Source organism: Biomphalaria glabrata, chromosome 10, assembly GCF_947242115.1.
Source record: "Biomphalaria glabrata chromosome 10, xgBioGlab47.1, whole genome shotgun sequence".
NCBI lineage: Eukaryota > Metazoa > Mollusca > Gastropoda > Planorbidae > Biomphalaria > Biomphalaria glabrata.
The window spans coordinates 45522667-45539068 of NC_074720.1; the positions used below are offsets into that span (position 1 = coordinate 45522667).

Below are 16402 nucleotides of genomic sequence, written 5' to 3' on the forward strand. Positions count from 1 at the left end.
TGGATGCCTTTACTCTGTGTTTTATCTATTTGGTTTTTCCAGGTTAGTCTCGGGTCATAGGTGACTCCAAGATATGTAGGGCTGTCATTTTTTTTCTAAAGCTTCCTTATCTAATGTTAATATTATTGTTTGTTGTTTTGTTGACAGTGAGAATATGGTATATGTTGTCTTTTTTGTGTTAATGGACATGCCCCAGTCTTTGGACCAATTATTGAGTATATCGAGAGCATCCTGTAATCGAAATTTCGATGTTCCTACATATTCTTCTGTGCTAATTAAGGCAAGGTCATCTGCATACATGCTGCTTTTAACTTTTCTTGGTAGGTTTTGATTTAGATCGTTTATGAATATTAGGAACAGTGTTGGGGATAGGACTCCTCCTTGGGGGACGCCATTTTTTATACCCACTGTGTGACTTCTTTGTCCTTGCATGCAAACTAAGGCTTTTCTATTATTTAGATATTCCTTTATCCAGTTGTACATTCTGTGGGATATGTGATGCTGGATTAGCTTGAGCAAGAGACCTTGTTCCCAGACTTTGTCAAATGCTTTTTCTAAGTCAACCCACACAATTGTTGTTGGTTTCTTTTCTTGAAAGCCGTCTTCTATTTCTTGTGTGATGAAGGCAATTTGATCTTCTGTTGATCTGCCTTTTCTAAAGCCAGCCTGGGCTTCAGTGAGTAGGTTATTTGACTCAAGGATCCATGTCAGCCTTCTATTTATCACTCTTTCCATCAGTTTGCAAGTACAGCTAGTGAGGCTGATGGGACGGTAGCTATCCAGTTTATTTCTTGGTTTGCCGTGCTTTAGTATAGGGATCATAATGGCTTTTTTCCAGATGTTTGGAATTCTGCCAGATTTCCAGCTAGCATTGAATATTTGTAGCAGTTTTCTTTTGGCTTGAGGACCCAAGTGAAGAAGCATGTCATTAGATATTTTGTCTGGGCCCGGGGCTTGTTTTGGTTTGAGGACTTTTAGGGATTCATCTAGTTCCTTCATTTTAAGATTAGTGGTCATTCCCAAGGAGTAAGCTGGATTGTTTTCTTTAATTTTATCTTGTATTTCTGAGTTTACATGTTTATTTCTACTTTCATTAATTTGTATTTGTCCTACGCTTTGGAAAAACTTAATGAATTCATTTGCTGCTTCTTGGCTTTTCAGGGGTTTGTTGTCCTTTTCTATTACTATAGGAGTTGTTCTGTTTTCTTCCTGGTTGAGACATTTGGCTATACGCCAGAGTTTGTGGCCGTCTCTATCTACGTTTAGTTGTTCTGTTTTTTCATGCCAACTTTTCCTCATGGCGGAAAGGTAATTTTTCCTGAAAACTGCGTTAGCTGCTTTTAGATTTATGTTATTTTCTATACAAGGGTTATTTTCTACTGTGTTTCTGGCTTCAATAGTGGCATTGTGGAGTTGTTGAAGGTGATCAGACCAGTTGGGGATATAATCTTTTCTTGCACCTCTGGGAATTGATTCCTTAGCTGCTAGGAGGATTGCTTTGGAGAAAGCTGAGAATGACTTATTAACCTGATTTGATTTGCAGTTTATTGAAGTTGTGTATAGGTCTGTGAGCTTTGAGAATAGGTGCCAGTTGGCTTTTTTGTAGTTCCATCTGGGGATGGTGGAGTTTTCTGATATTTTGAAGGAGGTATCGATACTGATCAATATGGGTCTGTGGTCACTGGTGGCTAGCTGGTCTGCAAATTCTCTGGTGCACTTTTTGGATAAGTTGTCAGTTGCAAAGGCTAGATCTGGAGTGGTTGATGTTAGCCAGGCTCTTGAGAAAAAGGTTGGTTTATCCTCAGGTTTATTAAGCAAGATAAGTCTGTTCTCTGCTTGCCATTCTTCAATTTCTTCTCCCCTGGCATTTAGGTCTGGGTATCCCCAGCTCTGAGAGTGACTATTCATATCTCCTAAGATTAGACAGTCTTCTTGGTCAGGTATTTGTATGTGGTCAATCTCTATTTCCTTGTCTGGTGGGAAGTAGCAGTTAAATAGATTAATATTTCCATCTGGGAGAATTAGCTTAGTTCCCATTATTTCTGATTTATGAGGAGTTGGGCATAGTTATGTCTGTGGTAGGGATGTCATTTTTAATGAGGGTTAGGATTCCTCCTTTGGGTCTGATTTCTCTATCTTGTCTGATGCAGGTGTAGCCTCTAATGGAGAAATGAAGATTACTGTTCAAATGAGTTTCTTGGATGCAAGCTACATTAATTTCTTTCTCATGCAGAAATATTTTTAGAGCTTCTTTTTTCTTTTGGATGCCCTCTGCGTTCCATTGTAAGATTTTTAGACTTTTGGTCTTGGAGTGTTGGCCAGTAGTTTTTACTTTCTTGTCCCTGCTCCTGGCTCCACAGGCAGAGACAGAAGAACCACCAGCTCGCTTGTGTGGGCTCCTTCGAGGCGGAGAGCCGGGCCCCCTACCTGCGCGGCGGGATTCCACAGGCAGGACACCACATCTATTAGAATGGTTACTGAACTCCAACATAGATGAGGTTAGTGTCAATGTGTTATGCGCCAGGAGGCCCATTGACTCCGACTTCAGCCTGCTTTTCTTTCTGGGTGTGCTCCCATAGCCTTTGATCATCCAAGATCATCTGCAAGGCAGCAGGTGTTTATTTTCGGAGTTTTCTCTCCTAGATGAACTGCTATCCCTAGCTAACAAGTTTCATCTACCCGGGTTTAGAGTTAGAGCACCCTATACTCGCTTTTTGCAATCATTTCCCTGGATTTCTGAGATGTTTTTAGTAAATATTCTAACCACTGGAATACTTCATCTCATCCTCCATGACTGCAAACCAGTTGGTCCATGGCTGTTTATTTGCTATTCACAGCTAACCCTTATATCTAAGGGTCTTTCCCCTATCCGCAACCTGGGGACGCGCTTGGTAGAAGGTGGTAACTCCCCCAAGAGCCAACTATTGATTTGTAGAGAAATTTTATACCACCAATAAATATTTTTTTAGAGCTGCACATGTCTTGGATTTCCAAACTAAGAAAGCATATTGTTAAGTAATTTACGTGCAGACCCTGGGACCCAGGAGTAATCCAAACCTAGTTATTTTATGCACTGACCAAAACAATATGATTTTAATATTGATATGCAATGATATTCTATGCTTGGTTGTAAACAAACTACTCACTTTATCTGCCTGTCATATCCAACATTGCACATGGAAAAGTGTTTGAGATGAACCATAGTCGCTCTAAGACTGAAGGAGGCCAACTTGAATATCCAACATTGCAACATACCTATCATCAGCTTGGCCCAACTAATGATACTGCCCTGGTCATCATCAATCTTTCTGGATAGAAATAATCAAGTAATTAATTATGTGCATACAAAGATACTAATTTTCAATTAGTCATCAAAACTGTACTAATTTTCAAGTCAACATGCACCAATTAAATATTAATTATGACCAAAAAATGGACCCTAACCTTTAAAATAAATCTTTGTAACACAATCTTAAGGTTTAATTTTTTCCAAGTTATTTTGTTAGCTAAAATATTTATTATCATAAACAACTAAACACTCCTGGCATCTGACTTACAGTGAGACATTGACTAACAAAGGATTGCTATCTATTCTGATGAAAATCTGACTGAAATGAAATTATGTTTCATAGTTTAATAAAGAAACTTATTTCTGGATAGATTTTTGTTTGGTGTTTGAGAACCAATTTATTTGTAACCATTGCAGTATCTTTACTTGGAAGACACTTTGACCAAAAGTAGATACCAGAGGATAATAATTAACTAAAACCAGTTTAGAATTAGGAATTATACACACTTCAAGTCAAAAAAGAAATATACAACCCTGATATTGGAAAAAAAAAGAAACATAATTATAAACTGTTTTAACCCTATACCACATGTATCCCAAATGCTTCAATACCTATTAATTTTTTTGACACATAAATCTTTCCTTATGAAACGCTAACAAATGGAGTTAATGCCACCTGAGGTTTTCAATTTAGAAATCTCTATCCCTACTAGTGCTAGGTGAGTTTTTATTAATATAAAAGTGGCAGACTTTGAAAAAAAAAAAAGGCAGCAGCTAAAAATACCAAACATGAAATGATAAAGCTGAAATACTTATAAACTTGAGCCAGTGACCAAACAGCAACTGCACAGTAAATAGAATCCTGAACATGAGCTATTCTATTTGTATTCTTGTCAGAACCAATAGAAGGAAAAAGACCATTGATAGGACTCTGGTTTCGCAAGATTTGATGTTTTGCTGGCGATACAATAAGATTCAAATTAGGAACATTTGTAATCAATACATACATTTTTGAGATAAAATATATTAAATCATCAAATACTGAATTACAAAATAAATTAACAAAAAGAGTTAAAAAATGATGGGTGAACTGTTACCATGATTGTCCAGAGTTTCATACCCTGCCATCCTAAAGGAGATTTGGGGTAGGATGTAATAATAATGAAGGAATGCCCAAATGTTGTTTTTTTTTAATTGAAAATCATTTTTTATTCTGCTTGAACTATAATATATCATGGGCATTTTTTAATTGTCTTGAGCTTTGCTAATACCAGCAAGTGTTCATTTTGATTTCTTTATTATAGTAGCTTTCTTGTATACACAACTTTTGATGTTTTATTAGTTTTTCCTTTCCACTTTGATGTTTGTGCTCTGGACTCTTGATCTGGTTGTTGACTGAATCAATCATGTCCCAATGTAGTCCAATTAACCTAAATTGACTGTACTAGTGATATTGATAACTACTAAATTTAATATTGTCTGTGGCATTTTACGTCTCGAGAGACGATCTTTTCCCTTTGCAACTTCTTGTGTGACTAAAGAGGCCAATCCTTGATACACAGCTGCGATCGCAGGTTGGGCATATATAATCACCAGGCGCCATTGCATTTTCACCCTTCTTTCTGCTTCTGTTGTGTATGACATCTGCAATCTGTGACCCTTCCTTTATGCTCTCTCTCCATGTGGATCTGTCCAGTGCCACCTCTTCCCAGTTGCAAGTGTCGATTTTGAAGAGCTTCATGTCACGTTTGCATACATCCGTATAACGTAAAAGTGGGCGACCAGCGGCTCTCCTGCCTTCTATTAGATCGCCATACAGGATGTCCTGTGGAAGTTGACCTACTGGCATTCTACGAACGTGGCCAAGCCAGCCAAGGCGACTGCTGCTGATAACAGAGCGGGTGTCCTGGCATCCTGCTCTATGTAGCACTTCCTCATTGGTTATCTTATCTTGCCACCTTATTTTAAAGATCCGCCTTAGGCATCGGAGGTGGAAGACATTCAGCTTTTTTTCCTGCCATGAGTAGGTTGACCATGTTTCACTTCCGTACAGCAAGGTGCTCAACACACAAGTCCGGTAGACTAGGGCTTTAGTACTGCTAGTCAGCAATATGTTGTCCCAGACTCTTTTCTGCAACCGTGACATGGTGGCCATTGCCTTGGCTATCCTGTTGTTTATGTCTTTATCCAGTAGAGTGTTGTTGGATATGATGGAGCCAAGGTAACAAAAGTGATCAACAATTTCTAGTGGTTGGCCATTAATGCTTACTTGAGGTGCAGTGTTTGTGTTTTGGACAAGTATCTTAGTCTTGCTTTGACTGATGTTTAAGCCGAACTTCTGGCAAGCAGCAGATAGTTTGTCAACCATGGACTGTAGCTGAATATCAGAATCAGCCACAATAGCTGCATCATCCTGCATCAACAGGAGTTCCCTGACGAGTAGCTTCCTAACCTTGGTTTTTGCCCGCAGCCTTGATACATTATTTTCCAGAGGATCTTGTATGGAGAAACACACCTTCGTTTATGTCGCTGTATGCATAATGCAGTAGACAGGAGAAGAATATGCCAAACAGAGTAGGTGCGAGCACACATCCCTGCTTGACACCACTGCAAACCTCAAAAGGTGCTGATTGGGCTCCATTGAATTTGACAGTACATTTAGTTTCCTTGTGAAAACACTCAATTAACTTCAGTAGTTTGGGAGGGCAACCTATTTTCCTCAGGAGTTTGAAAAGGCCACTTCTGCTGACCATGTCAAAGCTTTAGTCAAATCAACAAAAACAATGTAAAGGGGTCTGTCTCTCTCTCTGAATTTCTCCTGCAGTAGTCGTAGAGAAGATATCATGTCTATAGTGGATCTACCGCTCCTGAATCCATACTGAGACTCTGGGTAGACTCTAGAAGCTATCACCTGCAGCCTGGATAGTGCCACTCTAGCAAAGATTTTGCCCACTATACTGAGGAGAAAGATACCCCTATAGTTGTTGCAGTCACTCCGATCCCCTTTGTTCTTGTATATTGTGACTATAGTTGCGTCACGCATGTCCTGTGGGACATGACCTGTTTCCCAACAGCGGCAGATTTAATATTAGAGGAATAGAAAAGTACCAGACATAACGTATTGGCTATGGGTTAGTAGCACTTTTTCATAGCAAAATTTTAGGGGCACAGACAGAAAGACAAGTTAAAAAGTGATTTAGCTAAGAAAAAAAAGTCAAGTTTATAACATATGTATATTTAAAAAAATGCTATTTTCTCATTGGGCTAGAGCAAACTTTTATTACTAGATTACAGTGATGTTTTGTTAGTGAGTTATGGAGATGTTTTTTTTAATGATTAACGCAACGTTATTGTATGGAGGTTTTGTAAATAAAGAACTTACAGAGCATATAAAAACCATTAAGTTTTATGTTCAGCATATGAGGTTCTTTTTCTTTTGTTACTAAATCTCCACTTCATGCATCTGGACATTGTGTCTTCATTTTGTTCCTTTGTTTACTATAAACAACTGTCAATGAATGACTGGTTCAACAATCTGTACAAAAGAATAAGTCTAATGAAAGGAAATGGCATTTCAATATTCAAGATCATGTCTTAAAACCCTGAAATGTGACTATTAGTTAAAGTAAATACAAATGATATCCATCTTATTCGTGGTTGTGTAAACAATGAAATATTAGAATATTAGAAAAAAGAGCTGCATTTATCTTTTTCTCTATTTTTTTAATGAATTTTCTAAACACATGAATGTTGGTAAGGTTCACAGTTTAATCCCCTACAGTTAAAACAAGATAATTAATTCTAAAACTTATTAAAAAACATTTTATCAAAAACAAAATTTCTAAGGGAAAAAAAGTAAATGTTTCCAAATTAAATAATTGATATCTCCATCTCAGTGGTGCTTAAAGTCACAATGTCAAATTTTTTGATGGTATACAAACATAAGAATTCATTTATTTTTACAAACTTCACATGTTGCAACTTAAACATCCACTGTTCATCTTGACCGAGTTATTTAGTGTTTTTATATAAAAGCTGAACCCAGGGACAATTAAACTTGATGAGAAACCAATGTAGTTTCTAAAGAACTAGATTTAATAGAAAGCTGTAACATATATTTGTGAGCTCATTTCTCCTAAACTAAATGTTGTGCTCAGAGGACAAAGATTTTCATCTATTAATGATGTCATCATCATGTTTGTAAATAATATTTTTTTAAGCAGAAAGATGATTAATTTTACACTATTAAGTTAACAGTATTCATAAAATTGAACACAAACAAAATAATTATTAATGAATGAAAGTATTTGTTTAAATCATGTATGCTTTAACACGATTGGGACTCAATGTTGTTAATACTTGTTATATTTGAGTTACATTCCTTTGTAATTGTTAGTTATGTGTCCTTTGTTGCGAACAAGCAGTATGATGTATGAATTAAATGTCTATGTCCCCACCCTTTGTGACAACTGTCAGAACATTTAATCCAATAACTATTTATTGAGTTGAACTATGAGAAAATGAGAATTTCAAAGTGTAAGTAATGCATAGTAAAGAGAAAGTAAAGTTCCTCTTTCAGACCATACAGTCTATAGGCATAGGGCAGATGATGTTAAGATCATCTGTTTCTTTGGCCAATGGTTAACAAGCAGGGTGTCATGTGGCCAGCACAACAATAAACCGCCTTTACTTTCCCCAACTAAAGTCAGATGCCCATTAGAGTAGGGGCACCCTAAAAATCATGAAGCTCAAAATACCAGTTTTAACAGAGATTCAAACCCAGGACCTCAGGTTTGGAAGCCATGCACTTAACCACTCAGCCACCACACCCCCTAAGTAATGCATATTGACATGAAATAATTTAAAGTTGAACAATTATCTCAAGTGTTTGATTACAAAATTAGACAAAAATTAAAGTCTGCTTTTCAAACTATTCAAAACAAATGCAGTCTGGTAGGTGGGGAACAGAAAGTGGTAGCAACTTCATTTTACCACTATTGGTACACACTATAGTCTATGTATCTTATCTTATCTTTTGATAAGAATCTCAACTGCATTTTTAATTGCACATCAAAATTAATCAAATTATGTCTGTAGACATCTAGAGCATTTTTCACCACCTACCACGGTAATTTATTAGCCCCATCACGAACCATGCAAGGATAAATATCTACATCATGCATGGCAGCATGTGTCATGATGATAGATCTATGATTGTAGGTCTACTATCAAATTTAACGAGTAACAACATGATCTGCTATGGCTATATTTAGGCTATATTTTAGATCAATCGAGATTTGAGATGCCAAAACATGGTAATGACCTGGTTTATTATTGATTATTGTGTTATCTCGAACTTCGCCGAGTGCAAAAGAAACGAAGCTGCATCGCATCAGTCGAGAGAAAGAAGAAGAAAGCTAACGTAGGACAGATGCATATGTGGTGGGTTTGGCACAGAAGACAACTAAATTCTAATGATGAAAGGAACTCGTAGGACGATTCCTAACTGTTTATTATACATTTAAGACCTGCCAAAGGCAAACATAAAACATAATAACAATAATGAGCATTAACTAAAAATAATTAATAAGCAGTAAATGGTTAGACCAAGTTGTAGACACAACATCAAAGTCTAAATACTAAATCTTAACAAAAAACGAAAAGAAAATCATATAGTGTAAACCAACCATCTCGTCTTATACAAACACAAGAGAGATATGGAACACCCGAAACATTACAAAAAATAAAAGACATTAACAATTAAATAGAACAACTGGTTCATAAAAGCCAGTATCTACACACTGGTTGTAGAATTAGATTAACAAGATGGACATTTAACTCTTTGACTGCTGTGTTTTTTTTTCATAAAAATGCTACTTTTTAAAAAAAAAATAAGAAAATGTTCCAAACATGGCTAAAACAAAAATTTATTGTTTAAAGACCAACTGAAGAGGTTTTTATCGAAATTGAGATAACTGTTGATTATGATAGTAGATGGTATCAAATATAGTTCCTAAAAATTTGAGTTAAAAGAAATACATATTTATACTAGAAAAAGTCATTTGAAAGTGTAAAAAAATTAACGAGATTTGAAATGGCTCTGTCATGGCCGAAAGCGGAAGTGACGTTATAGTATGGAAATCACGGAAAAATGTCGAGCTCAAGACACTAGATCTAGCTAGACTGCCTAGAGGATTCTAGAACTTGTTTTTTTGTTATTAAGACCAACTTTACGTAGAAGACAATTTAGTCTTATTACTAGATTGTAACTATATATGGATTTAGATATCTAATAATAGATTTTTAGCTACATATATTTTTTTTTACTAGTCTTAGTTTAGATGTAGACGTAGATTCTAGAATAATCTAGATCTAAATCTAGACTCTAGTCGTAAATCTAATTTAGTATAAATAAATTACTATAAAAAAATAAATACAAAAAACAATAATATAGGAATATAAAAATATAGTTTTATGACTTATATAGTGACTAGCCTAGGCGCCCTAGGCTATGTATAGGGCTAGGTCACTTTACTAGTGGTCTGTAATATTAATATATTATATATATAGTTATAATTCTATCATCTATGTCCTGACTCCTGGGGAAGGTTCCGTCTAAAAAGTCTAAATCTTTAGTTGGTCTATAAAAGTCTATTCTTGTTTTGTAGTAGGGCCTACTACATGATTTAGAAGACTATTATCACTTATAGTCACTATAGTGTCTATAGTAACAATAGTTTTTAGAAAGCATATAATTTTTACATATTCTTAAGGAAGGTATAGATCTAGATTTATAAATTAATAAAATCTAGACTTACTAAACTCTTTCATCATTAGACTCCAAGAATTATAAGAATTAAGATAGATCTACTATAGACCTTTATAGTATATAATCTTTTTATATTCTAGTAAAGTAGCACTAGATTCCTCTAGGCTGATATTAATGTTCATATTCATTTAATATTACTTAATTTTTCATTTATGTTTCTATTATGTATCTATTACTAAATATATATATATAAATATATTTTATTTTATTGTAGAAACCTGACATTGGCTAAAAGATGATCTGACGCGTCCAACAGTGGATGGCTGCCTGATTGTGTGTTATGCCAGCTGGACTGTTATTTTATAAGACTGTTGAGCATCTTTTACTTATAAATCTAAAAGCTGATGCTATGACACTCAATGGCTTAGAAGAAATCCTGTCAGTTTTATATGGTCATGACAATAATCTTTAATAAATAAGTCTTATACAAGGACAATAAAGATTATTATTATTATTATCATATTTTCAGTTGTTTTGTTTTAAGCTAACGTTGTCTTAAATTTTTAGAATTAACAAATTTGTTACATTTTCTTTATAAATACTCAAAAGTGAAAAAATATTCTTTTGGATAAATTTCAACTTTGTGGGACATGCCCTTTATATTTAATGCAAGCATAAAGTTATAAGGCATTATCTTCGATTCCGAAGATTAAGGATGAATGCAGCATTTCTCTTGATCACACGAACCCAGTTGCAACTTATATATTTTGTCATATCTAATTCATTATACAGACAAACCAGTGGTTTCTTTGGCATATAGGAAAGCAAATTGCCTTTGAAAGAAACAGCTGAAAAGCTCTGACGAGCCTGCTAAAGACAGACGCAGACGACGAAAAAAAATGTAAATTATTATAAATGTGGAATGCATAGTTTGTTTATATTTATAAATTAGTTAATGAAATGTAAATATTTCCACTAAGACACTGTTTACAAAGATATTTTAAAGAAAATTTAGCACCCAAAAGTTATTTAGCCAGATAAATAATTTAATATTAGAACTTGAAATATTTAATAGCTTGAACCTAACTGATCAAATATATTACCTCAGCTGTTTCTGCTCTTATTATCTTATTTAAATTAAAGTATTCTGATAATATTCTAATAGTTATAATGTTTTTTGTTTGGACAATAAAGATTATTATTATTATTACTTTGAAAATATGTTAATATAAGAAAAAGTAAAAGTGAACTATTAGTTAGCAATTCTGCTTTATAACAGCATTAGGAAAAACAAATTGAGCTCTTCATTGCTATCAGCTTTTCATTGAGCTAACTGCTTCCAATATGGGGATTACTCTTAAATTTTTAAATCATATAAGTTAAGGAAGCTGAATTTGTACTTAGTGTGCAAGTAAATATCTAGCTTTGACTTGTTTCTCCCCACCCTACACACAATTACACATTATCATTCCAAGGGCATTTGAATAAGTGAATTCCATTAGTCAAGGAGCTGTTTCTGCAACCATAGTTTCTAGCATATAGATCTATTTTACTATCATCGTTATCAGAACGAAAAATACCGGTAATTGAAAGAATTGGTGATAAAAAAAAATTGCAGGTGTACTGCACGATATGGTGGACAGACACACTGTGTTGTGGTCAAATACTGGGTACGCATGAATGGATCTAAGTTAAACCGGCTTGCGTCATAGTCATAAAAAACCACACGTGGACTGTAACAAGAGGTATAGTAGACTGATCCACGTTGTACGGTGGACTAAAACTCGATACTAGTACGCTTGATTGGATCTAGGCTAATCCGGCGAACATTAATTCGCTTACCTCTAAATTTAGTAGCGTGACCTAGTTTCCATACTATGACGTCACGGACCAGTGTAGTGAGGGAGAAAGACATCTCGAATGGCTACGAGACTAAGACTTTTTAGTGTCCCTAAAACCCACATTAAAATGCTAATATCTCATATCTGAAAAGTTAAAGAAAATATTTTGCATACACGTTTTTTTAAGCTTTATATTACAGAAAACAAGTATTAAAACGGTTTCTGTGATTGACCCCAAAACCTCTTCAGTTGGTCTTTAAGTACCAATAATGCTATAGTAACATATTTGGTATCAAAGTAAAGGTAAATGAATGGAGAATGTGAAAATGTAAACATCTTTCTATTTAAATATAAGATACAAATTATAATCTAAATAATATGACACTCAGAAAAAAAAATGGATGCCAACTTTAGAACTTTTGAGACCTAAATTTAGATTTTGTTCTTTGTATTACTGTTGAAACAGCATATTTAGACTATTTACAGCATTTTCAAAAAGAAATCTGATAAAACAGTCAATAAAAGATGATGAATCATTGATTATATTATTATTTTTACCTGTTTTTTTTAGTCTGAAAAAAAGTGAAAATTATTGCGCTTTTCATTACTACCAATAACAATAGATACCAGTACTAAATCTATCAACCAAATGCACTCAAATATTATGTACATTTGAATCAATGGGATATAGATCTAGATTTGTCTTCTTTTTATTTGCCTAGAACATCTTTTATTCTAATACTAGACCAGTGCAAGACATAGGCTAGCGAGAGATCAAAGCCTAAATCTCTAACTAGATGAAGGACAATAAAAATCCTAATTCATTTTACCTAAGATATAGACATCTAATAGATCATTATTACTGTTCCTTTGTGATAAATTATGGATTTAGAATAGTTTTATACTTTACTTTTATTTAGTAGTAAACCTTTTGGAGTGCAACTTGAACCAGTATTGTGATGGTGATGATTTTTACCAAAAAGCAATACTAAAAAAAATTGCTAGAAAATATACCAAGAAAAGGCCTAGCATGGTGGATGAATATTGGATTTAGATCTGCCATTTCTGTTGTTTTCATTTATCTTAGGCTTAGTTCTATAGGAATCTACAAAGGTGTAAAGATAAAAGCATAGATCTAGTCAACCTTGATCTACATTCAGGACCTAGCCCTATAGTCTAAGGCTAAGGCCTAAGCAAGGCAATACTAGATCTAAGTCTAAATGCTAATAATGTCCAAGTCTGCTTCATCCTATGCTAAATCTTGATCAAGATCTTCATTATTACAATTCATAGAAGTATAAATAAAACAATAAAGCTTCTTCAGTAGTAAACATTGTGGGTGTGTCTTGGACAAGCATAGCCATGATGTTGTAGATTTTTACAGATAAAGAATACTAAAAAAAAAAAAAAAGAAAATGGGGAAAAAATGCCCAAAGTGGATGATTATTTGATGTAGATCTACCATTTCCTTTCTTTTTATTTACCATAAGCTTAGATTGGCTTAGATCTAGAGATATATCTAGATTGACTAGATCTAGAGTCCAAGTCTATAGATAAAAGTATCATAAAAGCTTTTTAGATCTAGTCAATCTCGATCTACAGACTACACCTGACCTACTGACAATAATAGATTTAGATCTAGTATCTAGATCTAAATACTAATAATATAGATTCTAGATATAAAAATATAAATACGCTAAATTTAGACCTACCTGGATCTAATCTATCTATATATCTAGATCAAATTCTTCATTATTACTATTTATTTGTGATAAATTTTAGAATAATTATAAAGTTTCTTCAGTAGTCAACATTGTGGGTGTGTCTTGGAATAGCGTAGTCATGGCGACGTTTTTTTACATTGTAAAAAAAGTAATAAATAAATGTCTAAATAAAGCCGAAAGCTTCTCATTTCTATGTAAACAAAGGATGAAGAACTCTTTTATAAAGTAAAAATAGTTCCACTGTTGTTAGTTAAAAATTTTAATTTAAAAAATTAAAAAATGCAACGAAACAAAGGTAGGGTAAGAACGTCTATTATGGGATATACGTTCCGTGCGTTTAGGGCGGACAGACCGTCTATGGGATAGACGCTCCGCACTCATTGAGTTAACATTCTATATGGGATCTAATTCGTATGGTATACTTAAGTCTAAAGGTACCCTAACCCCTAACAAATGGAAACATTTACATGCTGGTTTTCTAAAAATAACGATAGTCCAACAACATGGACGAAATCCGGGGGTAGCGATATTCTATGTAGACTACTAAATAAAATTACAATATAACATAAAAAAGTAAAATGTAATTACCTGCAGCCATACATAAACACATGGTGTAGAACCAGACACAAACAGGGAGTGGAGACGACGTAGGTCCAGTAACATACGGGAGATGCCGGTCGAATCAACAGTGACCATGTTGGTCTGCCTTGTCATGCGCGGACACAAGGCAAGGTGCCATTTAGGGGGAAGGGTCACGTGGATATCGGGGTGGCCGGTGTTTCCTGATAAGATATCCACTCCACTACACATATATAGATCTATACATGCATGAACTGTGTCAAACTCTGCCACTCCAGAATATAAGGCTTAATCAGTCACACAAAATTCTGCCCCATCTCAAAACGAAATCAAAGCCAGTGACTCACCTGTCCTCCCGACTCATTGTCTTCCGAGACATGAGGAGCCATATTTAGATTCTAGATCTAGAATCTAATTATAACTTAAAATGCACGTGATTTGTTGGAGACACGGGGAAAAAGTTTGACCTAGATCTACTTTTAGTGAAAGCAAACGTGTACCTAGATCTAAATCTAGATCTAGATACTTAATATAGAGCGGCTCATTTTGCTGTTTCAATCAATTAATTTTGTGTGTGTAGGCCTATAAATTAGCGTGCTTCTAAAAAAAATAAAAAATTAGCGTGCTTCGTATTTTGGATACTTCAAAAATATTGGATTTTTGTTGATATAGAGATCTAGATCTAGCCGATTCTAGCCATTATACTTTATATGCCTACCTTAATAACATGGATTTTTTGGAACAGTTTGGATTATTTAATACGCAAAGGTAAGGCACTTTTTTAAAAAAGAAGAAAATAGATTACCCGACAAAATGATACATGATAATCTGATGATGATACTGATAGTACTTTAATTAAGTAACATAATAAATGATAGATGAATAGATCTAAGATTCTAAGAGATGTACCATTAGTTTAGTATTACTAGTATTAGTAATATGAGTATGGCAATGAATGTCAGTGTACACTGACTACGTTGATATGTTCCTATTCCATGTTATCATGATCAGAATACCCCTTCTTTTCTGTGTTTTTTTAAATTATAATAAACGTACCTCATTTTAACGAACAATCTAACACTTTTTTTTAAAACCCGTCAGCCTCTATTAGATTGAAAGTGCATGACCCTCTCTCTCTCTCTCTCTGTTTTGCTCAATGGAACAATTTTTTTTTTACCTGCGCATTTTAATTTCTCCCACTCATTAAACTTTTGACTTGATTTGGAAAGATCAGTTTCATATATAATGGGCCTCCGACACATACACGCTCTCATATTTTGGGCCTGTTAATTTTAGTAGCACTTATTTAGGCCTACTTATCTGCTGCTCACCCCCACCACCAACAAAATGTTGGTCCTTCGTACACATTCCCTTTACCATTTCTTTATTTCACTTGATATTTTGTTTTCTAAATAAAATGTTTGTTTGTAAAATGTTTTACATGTTTCGGATGTTCCTTCAGAGTTGAAGATAGTTTACTTCCTAGTCCAAACCTCCCTCAGGACGACGGAGATTGGGAGCGGATTTGAACCCTCGACCATCGATAAATCCGAACGACAGTCCAGCGCGCAAACCGCACGACCAGGCAGCCATTCAAAAAGCAATATCCATTCGATTTTATTCATTGTAATCGTTTATTTGACCCCATTTGAATGTAGCGAAATGACAATAGATCTAGATTATTACGCAGCACTGGCTGCCTAAACATCGTTTCCATCCTAACGCAGTGTAACGCAGGATGGCTGGGAATGGAGACAGGCGGGACTTGAACCGTGACCTCCGTGCCGCTTGAACCCGGAGCCAATAAAACCAGAGTCGCCTCTTCTGTCTAGACTCAGAGTCTAGACTAGAGTCTAGCTAGATGATCTAGTCTATTCAAGTGCTATTTGAGATGTTAACTTTAGTTAAGAGTATTCGGTTAAATGTGTACATAAAAGAGCGGGGGTAGATATATAGCCTAATAGAGGAAGATCACAAAGAGGTTTAGTAGCGTTGCAAGGTAGCCTACGAGTGGGCCCAGGTATAAGAATATCTTGGTTGTCACCGCCTCCCCCAATAAGACGAATGTAGTGTGTGACAAAAAATTGAATGTATTGGTGCATTTACCAAAAGACATTTTAATGCAGTAGCAGTGTAGCCCCCTTTTTTTAAAGATAAGATAATTTTATTGATCCAATCAAATGTAAATGTAAATTCAGTT

The 16402-nt window shown here is 34.8% G+C and overlaps 1 protein-coding gene across 1 annotated transcript; it reads right to left on the reverse strand.

Annotated features, from left to right (window-relative positions):
- Positions 1-3142: 3142 nt before the first annotated feature.
- On the reverse strand, positions 3143-14522 carry LOC129928686 (probable phosphorylase b kinase regulatory subunit beta). Its single transcript, XM_056044069.1, has 5 exons — positions 14212-14522; positions 6672-6824; positions 4102-4246; positions 3558-3608; positions 3143-3308 (listed from the first exon to the last, which is right to left on the reverse strand). The coding sequence occupies exons 2-5, from the start codon at positions 6706-6708 to the stop codon at positions 3143-3145; spliced, it is 399 nt and encodes a 132-aa protein (XP_055900044.1). The 5' UTR covers positions 6709-6824; positions 14212-14522.
- Positions 14523-16402: the final 1880 nt, after the last annotated feature.